The sequence below is a fragment of the Jaculus jaculus genome, chromosome 7 (assembly GCF_020740685.1).
Source record: "Jaculus jaculus isolate mJacJac1 chromosome 7, mJacJac1.mat.Y.cur, whole genome shotgun sequence".
NCBI classification, from domain to species: Eukaryota; Metazoa; Chordata; class Mammalia; order Rodentia; family Dipodidae; genus Jaculus; species Jaculus jaculus.
The window spans coordinates 125,379,260-125,392,928 of NC_059108.1; the positions used below are offsets into that span (position 1 = coordinate 125,379,260).

The 13,669-nt window shown below is 50.8% G+C and overlaps 1 protein-coding gene across 2 annotated transcripts in view; it reads right to left on the reverse strand.

Moving 5' to 3' along the window:
- Positions 1–283: 283 nt before the first annotated feature.
- The window catches only part of Map3k9 (mitogen-activated protein kinase kinase kinase 9), an 84,406-nt gene continuing 71,020 nt past the window's right edge, over positions 284–13,669 (reverse strand). For both annotated transcript variants that reach the window (XM_004649313.3, XM_004649312.2), the window contains 3 exons: positions 11,944–12,056; positions 9,605–10,405; positions 284–8,218 (listed from right to left, as the gene is read on the reverse strand). In XM_004649313.3, the coding sequence (XP_004649370.2) occupies positions 7,734–8,218; positions 9,605–10,405; positions 11,944–12,056 (1,399 nt within the window). In that variant the 3' untranslated portion in view covers positions 284–7,733. The remainder of the gene's footprint in view (positions 8,219–9,604; positions 10,406–11,943; positions 12,057–13,669) is intronic.

Consider the following 13,669-nt stretch of genomic DNA (forward strand, 5'->3'; position numbering starts at 1 on the left):
TGGCCATCTGGTTTAATTAAAAAGAAAAAAAAAGAAAGGAAAAGGGGGCTGAAGAGATGGCTTAGTGGTTAAGGTGCTTGCCTACAAAGCCAAAGGACCCAAGTTTGATTTCCCAGGACCCACGTAAGCCAGATGCACAAGGTGGTACATGCATCTGGAGTTTGTTTGCAATGGCTGAAGGTCCTGATGTGCCCATTCTCTTTCTCTCCCTAATTAAAAAAATATATATTTTAAAAAAGAACATGGGTAGGACAAGTTACAAAGTACCACAGTAAACCAGGAGTAATTAGGACAGTTTTATTCAAGTCTCTGTGTGCTCTGGTGTTGGGACCAGGCTGAGATCAGCATTATACTGTAATACAGTAAGAGGCTTAGCCACTAAACCAAGCCTGCTTGGCATCCCTTGTCAACAATTTACAGTACCTTGAATGAAAAACAAGAAAAAGCCAAAGGAAAGAATCTGTTAAGTTTCTTTCAGGACTTTTCCATCTTCAAATATTGTTGATGACATACAATAACTTAAACTCTAAAAGTAAACAGCTCAAGACACATGGACAAGATGGTGCAGGGAAGGCCCAGGGCTAGAAACTGGTAGCTAAATACAGAGGGACAAAAGAAACAAACAAACAAACAAACAAACAAACATATAAGATATAAGACCCAAAGGGAAAGGAAAGGCCCAAAGAAAGCTTTTTGGTAAACTAAAACCCATCTCCAATTTCTTCCTTAAGATCTTCTTACAGACAGCCTTGGACTACACTCTGTGTGGATGTGTGTGGGTGGGAGGGAGGGGTGAATATGCAGATAGTGAGTGAGGGAGAAAAAGCAGCAGAGAAGTTCATGAGTTCATCACCTCTTTGCTTTCCTACAGCTAGGTACCAAGGCATGTGTCTCCATGTGACAAAAAGGCAAAGGCCTGATTTCTCAAGGAGGAAACAAAGCTACAATAACACTTCCAAGCTCACGATGCTGAGAGAGAGGTGAGTGGAGCTGTAACAAGGAACAGGAAGTGTGAGGGCAGTAAAGGGCTAGAGAGAGGAAAGGCAGGGATGCTGGGAGGCGTTACTGAGAGGTACCGACCCCTGAAGAATCAAGTAGCGGGAATGGCAGGGGAGGAAAGCAGCCAGCAGGAGCCCGCAGGGGTGACATTGCAGTCACAAAGGCAGATGGATCACAGGCGAGCCAAGGCGCACAACTCCTTGGACAGAGGGAGAGAGTTCAGAGCATCGCAGAGCCCGTTTCACCTCGGGGCTTCTCCATAGTGTTCTAGAAATGTGCTCAGAGGCTAGAGACAGTGTTGGAACCAAGCAGATCAGCAACCTGCATCCCAGCTGTGTGACCCCAGGCAAGCGACAGAAACACCCACACCTCAGTTTACATATTTGTAGATGGAGGTAATCCCCAACTCCCAGGATTACTGTAAGGAGTCATAATTATGTACATATAAAGTTCCTAGCTCCCACATGGAAGAAATACAGTGGTTTCTTAAATTTTATTATTGGTCTACATATGTGGACTGGAATAAACCCATGCCTCCTTTTGACAGTAATGAGAAAAGCAAGCCAGATGTGGCAATGCACTGCACCGCCAGCACCTGGGAGGCTGAAGGTGATAAGAGTTCAAGCAGCCAGGGGTTACATAACAAGTCTGCGGCCAGCCCTGGCTACATGAGATGCTATCTCAAAAAGAAGAAAAGGGGGGAGGGGGAGCCACAGCCAGCATGGCTTTGCAACTGGAGGTCAAGAAATGCTGAGTGAGATGACGATGGCGGGCACCAGCGGGGCAGGGTGTGAGGGAGGGCGTGGAGGTGTGCAGGGCGAGTGCAGGCTGGGGTGCGTGGCCTAGCAGGCAGGCAGGGGCCGGGGAAGACCTGCACGCAGAGGCCCTGTGGCGGTCTGGAGAGAAGAGTGGACGCGGGTTTACTAGTTTATCATCTCTGTAACTCCCAGAGGCTAAGACCAGCCTCGCCTGGGTTCTCTCTCCAGCAATCACCTTCCTTCTCCCAGAAAACCGAAACACCCAGAGAGTGGCCTCAGGGTGTCAGACAGCCTGAAAGGCAGCCAAAGAACGCAGAGGAAAAGTCACCCCAGTTCCAGTTCCAAAGTGAAGAGCTGGGGTGCTTCGCTATACATGTGAGTGTTCTCAGAAAGTGACCTCACTTAGGACTGCATGCAGGGGAACGGCAACTAGGGCGAAGCGTAAGACCTGCTCCGGGATGATGCCTGAGCCCCAGCTGCAGGTCCAGGGGAGAGGCGGGCAGGGCCCCGGGCTAGGGTGAGAGGAGGGGAGGGGAGGGAAGGAAGGGGAGGGAGGCACTGGCCTTGGATGTACAAGTCAATGGGACATTAAAAAAAAAAAAATTCACTCAGTAATGAAGGGATAAACTATTCCAATGCACATGCACAGTACCAAATGTTAAGCCAGGCTGTGTGGGCAAGTGTTAAAAGATTTCACTAATGTGGGCAAAAGATTACTTCTGAAGTCTGGCCTTGTACCTCAGAGAGGACAGAGCAGGTAACCCCATCTGTGGGCCTTCACTTGTGTGGGGTTCTCTGGCCGCCGCTCAGACCTGAGTTCAGAATTCTCGGACGTCTGCCTGACATGTCCCACTAGGAAGCCCTGGTCTTTGAAACCACTGCAACTGCATGCCGATATCCTGTTGGGAGACGCCCATCTAGCTGTTCTGTTCTGTCCACACCTGTCAATCAGCCTAGGGAAACTTACCTTTAAGGGCAGGTGGTGGTAGTTAAAAGGGGACATGGGTCAGAGCAAGGCAGGGCCTGTTTCCAAGGAAACAAAGGTATGGAAAAACTCCCAGCTCAGGTAACCGGTCAGGCCCTGAGCCTTTCCTTTCCCAACTCAAGGCCCAAGGGGATGCTGGGAAACAGGATGGAAAGATCAGGAAAGACCAGAGTGCAGCACAACTCTCAGAGCCAAGGTCAGGGCTTCTTCGGCAGTCTGGAAAGGCCTGCATACCTCCAGTTCCCATGACAGGAAACGGGCAAAGGAAGGGGCGGAAGGTGTCCATATCATCAGGATCAAGGGAAAATACTTAGAAACAGCTCAAGACAAAGCCAATGAAGCTCCCTTGGCCTTCACAGCCAGCCAGGCACCCAGGCCTGGGCCAGGATCCTGCCTTCTGCCATCAACACTGAGCTGTTGAGTTTCTGGGCATTGCCAGGGAAAAGCAGAGGCAAAGGGAGTCTCCCTAGAAATACTATGTGGGGTTTCCTTTTATATGGGGATTTTTATTATAATTCTTGATCTAAGAAGGACACTGATTTTCCTGAAAGAGGAGAGGTGGCAGGGAATGTGTTCTCAACAGTCATTTTATCGTGACACTTTTATCTCGACAAGAAAGGAGGGTGGGAAGATGAGCTTAGTGAGTTAAGCCAAGCAGAAAGGCAAGTGATAAATGAGAATGCGCCATAGGACCTTTAGCAAACCTTCTGACGTACAGTTTTACATACACTGAGGTGTTTTTCTACATTCAGGGAAGCAATTGAACAAGATGAGTCAGGGCTCTGCTGTGGCCCAAAGCTGGCCCCCAACACCTGGGCTCAAGCTGTTGACCTGCCTCAGCCTCCTGAGTAGCTGGATCTCCAGGCACTTATCACGGCACCTGACTAGAATGGGACACTTGAAGGTAGGACTTCAGACAGAGAACAGAGCATCAACCCCAGTTCCTAGGTGAGCTTCTGATGCCCAGTGAGACAGACCTTGGCAGATTTACAACTAGGAAGGGACAGCTCAAGGTTACCGGGCGCTTGCCGACTGCAGTGCCCTAGGTCCACAGTAGGGCCAAGTCCCCAGGGAAAGTCTGGCACTGCACTAATACTAGGACCTGTTTCTTCACCCAGGGCCCTCCACAGGTGATGACCTACTGAACTGGAACCTCCCTCCCACATCTGCTTAAAGGCACAGTCTCAGATAAGCACATGACACAAGGGTCAAGGGTCTGCATTCATGGTGGGGGTTAGGCAGATGCTTTTAACACTGAGGTAAATCCATTCCCAGCCTCCCAGCCTTCAGGGCCCGCTTCAGGGCCATTTGTTGTTAAAAGTGAGCCTGACAGTGGTAGAGCCTTTGCTAAGCATATGCAAGGTCTCAATACTGAAGAAAGGAGGGTGGGAAGATGAGCTTAGTGAGTTAAAAATGCTCACTCCCATGATGCAAGAGGGTCTGTGATGTGGGGCTGCAAAACCACCCTGGGATGCCTTACGTCCCTGAGCACCAAGGGCCGGAGGGAAAAAGCGGCTCTAACAAATGATGGTTTCTGGACGGGGGACCCTTTCCCAAAGATTCTTCCAGGAATTGGCTTGATTCCAGGCTCACCAACTCTGACCCCAAGGAAGACCCTACGAGAGCAGGCAGCTAACTGTCACTCTGATTCCCATTGGCTCATGTAAGACACATATGGCGAGGACGCCCGGCTGGCCAGGCTAAGTGGGGGAGTTAGCAAAGGATGTGTGTCATCACCTTGGCTATACAACGTGACAGACGAGCACGTGCCCAGCCACGGTGTCCATTAGTCATAAGAAGCCAGCTTGAAGTCACTCCTCTTTACAGAAGGCAAAGAAAGAGACGCCAGGTCCCCTGAGGCAAAGGTGGTGAGGACCACCTGGCTTCAGCACAGTCACCCTGCTCAGGCGAGCAGCTTCCCCTGGGGAGCTGGCAGGGAGCCACAGAGCTTCACTGACCTCTGATACACTCTTACTACCCTTGTGAGGGAGGCAGGTGACAGAAACCTGAGAGGGGCTGAGGACAGGACCAAGGTCACACAGCAAAAGCAGAACACAGGAACAGGGCCAGCGTGTCTCATTTCAGAGCTTGGTGGTCCCACCCAACAATCATCCAGACAGCACCTGGGTTTCTCTTCATTTGCATCTTCATCTTTAAACACCTCTGTACTAGAAAGTGTATCAAATGAGAAGGAAAATGATATCATTCTGTAAAGGTCAGAAAGAAAAGCAAGCCCTGTTTTTACTATCATGCCTGCCAGACCCCAGGGATGCCAAGTCAAGGGTTCCCACCAGTGCCTCCCAGAACTAACGTAAGGACGGCTGAGACATCTACTCAGCTCCTGTCAGTGGCCTGAAGAACGACCAAATTTAGAACCATAGTAAGAGCTGAAGAACCCGAAAGATGGGGCAGAGAACAGTATCTGATCCTGGCACATCTTCCCTGCAGTGAGCATCTGCCAAGAGCCGGAGGACCTTGTCGTGAGAAAGGGGAAGTAAGGGCTGGATGCAGCTACTCACGTGGCTTCACCCACAGCTCCAAGGTCTGCTCTTGACCATAGCCACAGAGAAAAGGAACCTGAGTGAAGGGAAGGCCGGGCCACCCCAAACTGCTACTTTCTTGGCTTTTATCCCTCCTCCAGATTTGCACCAGTGAGGCAGGGAGCTGAGCATCACAGGAAGATGAGAGACGGTCCTCTCCCATCATCACATGTGCTCATGGCAGCATCTCACACTAGCTCTGCTCTTGCTTCTGTCACATGCAATTATTTCCTTAGCAAAGACCCAGCCTTCAATCGTCTGTCCCCAGGGTAGATGACTAAGATCTAGGTCTAGTCTCTCACTCAATAGCAGGTGGCTGTCACACACCTCACATCTGTTATACCATATCTTTCCAAGAAAGATGGCAGAAAGTAAAGATCCACGAGAGAAGGTGGGTCAAAGCCCACGTCATACTAGAACAGGGTGCAGAGCCGGCTGCAGCTGATCTGAGGACTGCGCAGTGGAGCAAAGGACATACAGATGTGCTCGCGGCTTAGGGACCCAGGGGGAGGGCATAAACATTATTTATGTCTTTCCCTCCATCAAAAATGAAGGGCTCTCACTGGCTTGGCTGGAGCTGCTCACAGGAGTCAGTCTTTCTTTCCCTGGCTGAGGAGGAGGACTACGAGGGCAAAGACAATCTACAACCTGACTTTCACAGAAGGAAGAGGGTAGATGAGATGCAGCGGCCAAGCCCTGGGCAACACCCGAGCGGCAGCACCCTGTCCAAGGCCTGCGGTGAGGCGGGGCTTGAGCTAAAGGGCAGATGGGCTCATGAAACAAGGACAACGTGAAAACTAAGGTCACCTCTCAAGTGCTCCCCAGGCCAGGACTTCTATCACAGTTACAGAGAAAGAGCACGACCAGATCTGCCCCCTGCACCAGTTGTACCAGCCTGCCCTGTCTGGGCATTGAGACAGCAACCTGCAGGCAGACCTCCAACGTCTCTGAGAATCTTCCCTGACAAAAGGCAATGGGGCGGCGCTGAGAGTCTTGAGGGGAAGAAGAGGGCGTAAGCCAACTACGCCGACGCTACCACATCCGGGCTACGGTACACGTGACACGCAAGGCTCAGAGTATGCAGACAGTGCAGGGAGATGTAAGAAAGCCGTAGATGAAGCTCACCATTCATGTTGGGGAAACAAGTAACAGACAAGTCAGCACTGGCCTCTGTTGTCCTTCCTACCCAGGTCACAGCAGGGGAGCTGAGCACAAGGGACCCCCTAGGCGGAGACAGGTGGCCTTGGCCAGCTCAGTGCTTGGGACCTCATGGCTGTTGTACATCGGTAGCTCACTGACCACCTTAAAAACAGAATTATTACTGTATACAATTATATAAGATATCACAAAGGGATCCATCTTACTTCAACAACATTGGTATAAAAGGAACCCCCAACTCTTCCGAGCCTCCTTGTCCCGAACCCCTTCTCCCATAAGCCATTCTGGTGCATTGCTGAGTGTCTGCTAACTATACATGAACAAAATCCCACTGATTCCAGGGACTAGAGCAAAGACAAAGAGAGGGAATAACACAGACTCATCAGGAGAGGCCAATGCTGGGACTGTGACTGACTTCAGAATAGGCACCAATGAGGGAGTCTCCCAAGAAGCTGCTCCTGGGATGAATATGTTCATATCTGAGCCTGATGTAACTACTGCCTAACAAGGGCAGATGGGCCCCTTCACTAGGTGTTGCTTTCTGCCCTTCACTGACTATTACACATTACAAACAAAAGCAAAACCATGAGCAACCGAGGACAGACTACAGAACCTGTTCCACTGCAAAATGACGGTGTTTGTCCTAACTGCCCCCAACCTCAGCACCTCCGTTCTTACTGAGCCACTGCCCTTTGCCACTTGTGGCCTCAAATAAATGGGTGGGGCACTTGGAAGTGCAGGTAGGTAGTAACAGGCCCACCTTGCCTCCATACTGCAGCTCACACAAAAGGGCTTAGAACACAGGACAGCTCATCTCACACCAAACAAGGTTCCGAGTAGCGGGTATTGGAAAAAGCGGAAGAGGAACGACAACCACAGAGCTTCCAATACTGCTGTGGGGAAAGTGGGATTCAGGGCTGACAAAAGGACCCCAAAGACAGCTCTGACCGAGGAAGAGTAGCAGACAGATTTGGCTGAGTGACCTTGCAGGGTCACCCTAAAGGCGAGGAAGACTGGAGGGTAGGGGACATGCACGCACCCCTTCCTCTTCTACGTGTAACCAGAGCTGATGGCAACAGCTCTTCCAGTGGACATGGGAGGAAAGATCCTGCGGGACAGCAGACTCTCTGAAGTGGCCCTGTTTCCATCCCTTCCATCTTCAAAGTGCATTATCAGTGCAAGAAGCAGGGCTGGATCCCAGGGGGCCCAACTCTGAGAAAGGACTGTGCCAGCCAGCTCCCTCTATCTCTATCTCCTCTGCCTTCCCCCTTACCCACCCTGACCGCTTTCTCACTAAGACCAGAACTCCTGCTGGATCTCGTAAGGAGCAGGCCTGTGAGTGTTCAGTTCCGCTCTGCACAGCGGTACGGTGCTATCCTGACTCTGCCCCTCGGCGTCCAGGTCCAGCAGTGTCCGCTCGGCGGGGGGCAGCTGCCCTGCCTGTAAAGGGAGCAGGGCTGGAAGAGCAGGCCGCTCCTCCACAGTGCTGCTGCTGCTGGCAAAACACGAGTCCAGGTTGCTGGGGGTCTCTGTGCTGGAACTGTTGGCGGGGGAGGCGCTGCGGGCATGGCTGGGGGACACAAACCACCAGGGGTCCAGTCGTTGCCGGTTGGCCGAAGGACGTGGCCGAGGCAGAAACTCCAGAGTCTTAGGCCTCTCCAAAGTAGAGTCCTGCTGTGTGTTCCAGCGCCTTGGGGTTGGGGGAAAGACCACGTTGGGGTCAGGGAGACGGGGGAATTCACTTGGGTCTCGGCTGGGACTAGGAGTTTTTACCATTCCTGGTCAGGGACACAAAGGGAAAAGTGTCAGATGATGGAAATGCATTGCCATGTGACACAGACATTGTCCCTTCCCACGCTGCCACATCCCTACGCACTTGGGATAACCGAACACCTACGATGTGTTGCAAGGTACTGTGGGACAGCAGTGAACTAGAAGGCCAAGCTGCCTGGGTTCCTTAATAGAAACACATGAGGTCACTTCTGTAATGAAATAACTCAAGGCAGATATTGGAGAAAGGTCTGAAAGATGTGTATTTGTAAACACACATTATTTTTTTCGAGGTAGGGTCTCACTCTACCTCTGCCTCCCAAGTGCTGGGATTAAAGGTGCACGACATCACACCTGGCTAAACACACATTTTTGAATACACTTAATGTCTGCTTTCCAATTACAGCAGCATAGTTGAGTAATTATAAGAGAAACTATATGGCCCACAAAGCCTAAGACAGTTACCATTTGGCCCTTTCTCAAAACAGTTTGCTAATTAAGGGAATGCCCATCATTTACTTAATAACATGTGGCAGGAGAAGAGTTAGGCATCTAGCGTAGAGCTGAAAAGAGTCTCTAGTCCAAAAGGTCACACACCTGAGTGTAATGGACAAGTCCACAGGAGGAAAGGCCACATGAACAGTGTAACAGAATTGGCACTGATACTTAAATCTCACTGAAGGTATGGCCACCCCCTCTCCTCCCTGGACTACAGCCTAGTTCCAAACCAAAGTCAGGGCTTCTAGGGAACAAGGGACAGTGGCAGGAAAGTCCTAAGGTATCAATCAGTGAGCACGCTCAGGAGTCTGATGTCGTGGAAGGCAAGCTTGTGCACGTGGACAGCCCCTTATACTTGGACACTTCGCCAAGTCGGAAGAGACAGGTGTGACTCAGGGATGAGTGATGGAGAACGTGATGAATGGGTGGCAGCTGACCTCATGTATGTCTCAACTAATGCTATAATGGGAGGCAATGGCCCAGCTGGGTGGCAGAAAACACCCCCTCCTAGGTATAGTACAGGTCTCTTTCTAGTAGCTACAGACCCTTAGGGAAAGCACCAGAAGCCAGACGGCAGCCCTTTCTGGATGGTGGAAGTACTGCGCTGCCCAGACCCAGGGTGTAAGAACCCCACTGAAGCCCCAGGTCTAGTTCTTCCTAAAGCTGTCTCCTCTGAACTGCCAGGGAAGACGTCCTGCGGCACGGGGCAGGGAGGAGGCAGCCAGGCCTGGCTGCCTTACCAGTACCAAACCATATTTCCTCCTTGGCTGAGTAAGAGAAGGCATGGAGCTTATTCAAATCTGAAGTAGAAAGAGGAAATGAGGCACCTATAAACATCTTCATTCCCTGGGGGCCACAGGAGAAGGAGTGAGAAGAAGGGCCCAGGCAGGGCTTACCTGCTCCAGGACTGGAACTCAATCCATTGCTGGAGGGGCTCCTGCTAGACAACAGAGCCACTGGCTTAAGTGCCCCGTCGGAAGGAGTCCGTCGGTGACCACTTGACTGTGGGGGACCCGTGAGGGTGACATGGGTAGGAGTGAGGGACTGGTTGGGGTCTCTCTTGAAGCGTTCCACACGGACATTGACTAGGGGGTTGTGGGTGCAGGGGGTTAAGGGAGGAGCTTCAACAGGGCTGACTGGCATCTCATATACCACGATCTCATCACTGTCAGAGCGCAGCAAGGAGCGGGTGGAGTTGCACTCAGAGATGGAGGAGAGGGAGAGCAGAGTCAGAGAGGCGGAGGGGTCTCCAAGCAACAGTGTGGGCTCTTCCTTCTTAAAGAGCTTTCGGGAAGGGGGGCTGGTGCTCCGACGAGGACGGCTGGCCCGCTGGAAAAGACCTTCACGCCTCTTTTTCTCCTCCCGGACTGGTGGCTCAGGCTCCTCTGGGGGCAGTAGCTGGCACTTGCCAGCTTCCAACAAGTCAAACCCTAGGCCTGTGGCTGCCAGAACCGCCCCGCAGCCGAGCAAAGCCACCTCGTAGCGCCGGTGGTGGGCACCACTGCGCTTGAGGCTGTTGGTGGGTGTCAGCTGAGGAGTACTGGTGGCTGAGTTGACTGGGGTAGGCTCCTCGTGGATTCCGTCGGCACAGGGGCCATCCCCATCCTCTCGAGGAAACGGAATACAGAGGTAGGACTGGTTAGGTGACTGCTGCAGATGACTCTCTCCACTCCTCAGGCCTTCACTGTCCTCATCCTCTGTGAAGAAGAGGGGTGCAGGATAAATACAAAATGGGAAGGAAGCAACATGAAAAACCCATGGGTCCTTTTCCCAACCCAAGCTCTCCTGATTCAGTGTCAGAGATGCAAAGGTCAAGCAGCCTGATGGGCAGGACATGGAATCGGGAACTGAACCAACAGGGCCTATATCGTGGCAATCTGCATTCCAGAGCCCATTTCTCTATTTGCAGAAAAGGGGATCTGCGAGTTTGCTACTTCTCTCCTAGAGAAACCCTTCTTGTGGGGGTGACACTAGAGACTGAGCCCATGGCCCCGTACATGCAAGGCTAGCAGTGCTCTACTGCTGAACTACTTAGTCCCATAGGAATTTGTGCAGGGTGTGTTTCTAGAATACTGCATAAAACAAAAACATTTCTAAGTTTTTTTTTTTTAAATATTTTAAGCCGGGCATGGTGGCACACACCTTTAACCCCAGCACTTGGGAGGCAGAGGTAGGAGGATTGCTGTGAGTTTGAGGCCACCCTGAGACTACAGAGTGAATTCCAGGTCAGCCTGCGCTAGAGTGAGACCCTACCTCAAAAAACCAAATATATATACACACACATACACATACACATATATATATATATATATATACACACACACACACACATACATATGTATGCATACATACACACACATACATACATACACACACATATATATACATATACATACATATATGTATATATATGCATATACACACACATATGTGTGTGTGATGTATTTATTTTGAGAGAAAGAGGTAAACACAGAGAGAGAATGGGAGGCCATTCTAGCCACTGCAAATGAACTCCAGACTCATGCGCATCTGGCTTACATGAGCACTGGGGAATTGAACCTGGGTCCTTAGGCCTTGCAGGCAAATGTCTTAACCACTAAGCCATCTCTCTAGCCCCCTAATTTTTTTGTGTGTCTTAAAATTGGAAGGGCTTTAGAATTTTCAGCATGGTGCTCAGCAACATGTCCACAAAAGGACTGGAGAATCATGGCCCACATGGGTGCGACCAGTCTGCTCCACAGATGAGCCTTGCATGACCTGGAACCTACAAAACTAAGCATGATGAAGGGGCCCATGGAGAACTAGCCCACCCTTCGGGAACCCAAGGGTAACACTGCAAGGTATCTTGGGAGGGCCGCAGGGTATTGTAGCACCATCCTCCACTGTGTGGAGCCCCTAATCCTTCCAAGGAAACAGGCTCAGAAAAGCGAAATGTTTGATTCAAGTCCACAGCCTTTTAACTGCCCTGAGGAGATGATTGCTGGCCCCTGTGGAAAGTAGTGAAACATGGGCTCCATGGCTGCAGTGGGAGGAAGATGGGACTTAGGAAGACTAAATCAAATGGGAGAACAAACCAAGGAAGGGAGAGTAGGAAATTAGGAGTTAAGGAAAAAGAAAGCAACTGAATAGTGAAACAGCCCATGAACGGTCCTAGGGGCCCTTAAGCGATCCTGGAAGCTCAGCTAAGCATTCTCTGAGGAAACAGGAAGAGAACCGCAACAAGAGCGAGGCTTACCGATCTCCATAAGGCTGGTGAACCCTGGCAGGGCAGGACTACTCTTTGGCCCTTTACCCAGGTTGGGGGCACTGGATGACCACTGTTTGTATCCATCTACCAGAGACTTGAGGCTGAAGGGGAGGAAACGAAACTGTCAGAGCTGTTTATTTACCTTAGCTTCCACGGGCCTGTGGAAAATGTGACCCCTGTGCGCATGAACACAGTGAAGCCCCTGGATGTGCAGGAACCGGCTCTTACCAGCCCATCTGCTTCCGAAACAGAAGCGCTCATGCTCTAGGCAGAGAAAAGCAGAAGTAAGCCCCTCACATGCTGGGCAACTGCAGAAACTTGTAGTGGGCAGGCTGGCAAGCAGACAGAAGGAATGAGGGCTGACCAGCTTGTGGAGGCTTTGTCTGAGCCATTCTTAAAGGAGGGGCGACCAGTCCACAGACACTGAGCACAGCGCACTCAAGACAGTACACACAGGACAACGAAAACACCTGCAGTGCAAGGCAAGCATGCGGCAGGTGAACTCAGAAACGACGTGGGCCACTCCACTCAGATCACTTCTCAGCCTCTCCTTCCACCTTTCTGTCTGGCATGCTTAGGCAGCTTTCAAGGCCATCCACTTCTCAAATAGAAAAAAAAAAAAAAAATCAACCAACGAAGCTGTACCAACCCAGTGCACTCTGGGACAGACCCATGTGAGCAGGACACTGTGCTGTATGCTAGCCCTCATTTGGGCAGGAAGAGAAAGGGCAGCAGCTCAATTTCAAATCCTTGCAGTCAGCTCACTGGGCAAGCTGATACCTCTCCAGAGACACAGGCTGGATCCCCCACCAGCTCCCTTAAATGAAGAGGGAACCAGGGACCAGCAAGCACTGTAAACGTGCAGTAGAAGGGGGCGACGAGGAATGTGTGCTGTGGCAGTGCGGGAATCCCCCATTCAACTACAGCCTAGTCTTCCAGAGGCCCAGGCCACCTGCTGGAGAGAAATGAGTTTTCTCTTTGACCTAAGAACTCTGTTTTCAGTGCTATAGGAAATACTGGCCAGGGCTGGAGAGAGAGCTTAGCAGTTAAGGTGCTTGCCTGGAAGCCTAGGGACTTTAGTTTGACTCTCCAGGTCTCACATAAGCCAGATGCACAAACTGATGCACGTGTGCAAGGCCGTACATGCACACAAGGGAGTGCACACATGTGGAGTTTGATTGAAGTGGCTTGAGGCCCTAGTGCACCAATTCTCTCTCTCCCGCATAAAAAAGAAAAGGCTAGTCTAATGGGCTTGCCTCAAAGAAAAAAAGAGAGACAGACAGACAGAAATACTGGCCAACTAAAGGGCATCCCATGCTGGTTCCAATCAAACCAGAGCCAGAGAAAAGCATGCTGCTAAGTCAACAGCCTGAGATTTCCAACTGGCAACGATATGACATTACTTTTGCTTTAGATCTTGCGAAGTCCAAATTAGCCAAATCAAAGCCAGTGCTCAAGACAAGGATTAGTGGCCAACTGCCTTCTCCCTAAAACCAAGCAAGGTACAAGGAATATTCCAGCAATAATTTGAAGCAGTCTGGAAATTAATAGGAATTTCCCCAAGGTGCAGGCAGGTACTGTACTTAAAAAATAAATGAATAAAATTTAAAAAAAAATCAGCTCAGCCCTGGCGGTGACGACTCAATGGTATGAGAACAAGGGAGTGGAAGGACAACTGCTACCAATGCAGGTCATGAACGGGCGAAGCCTGGAC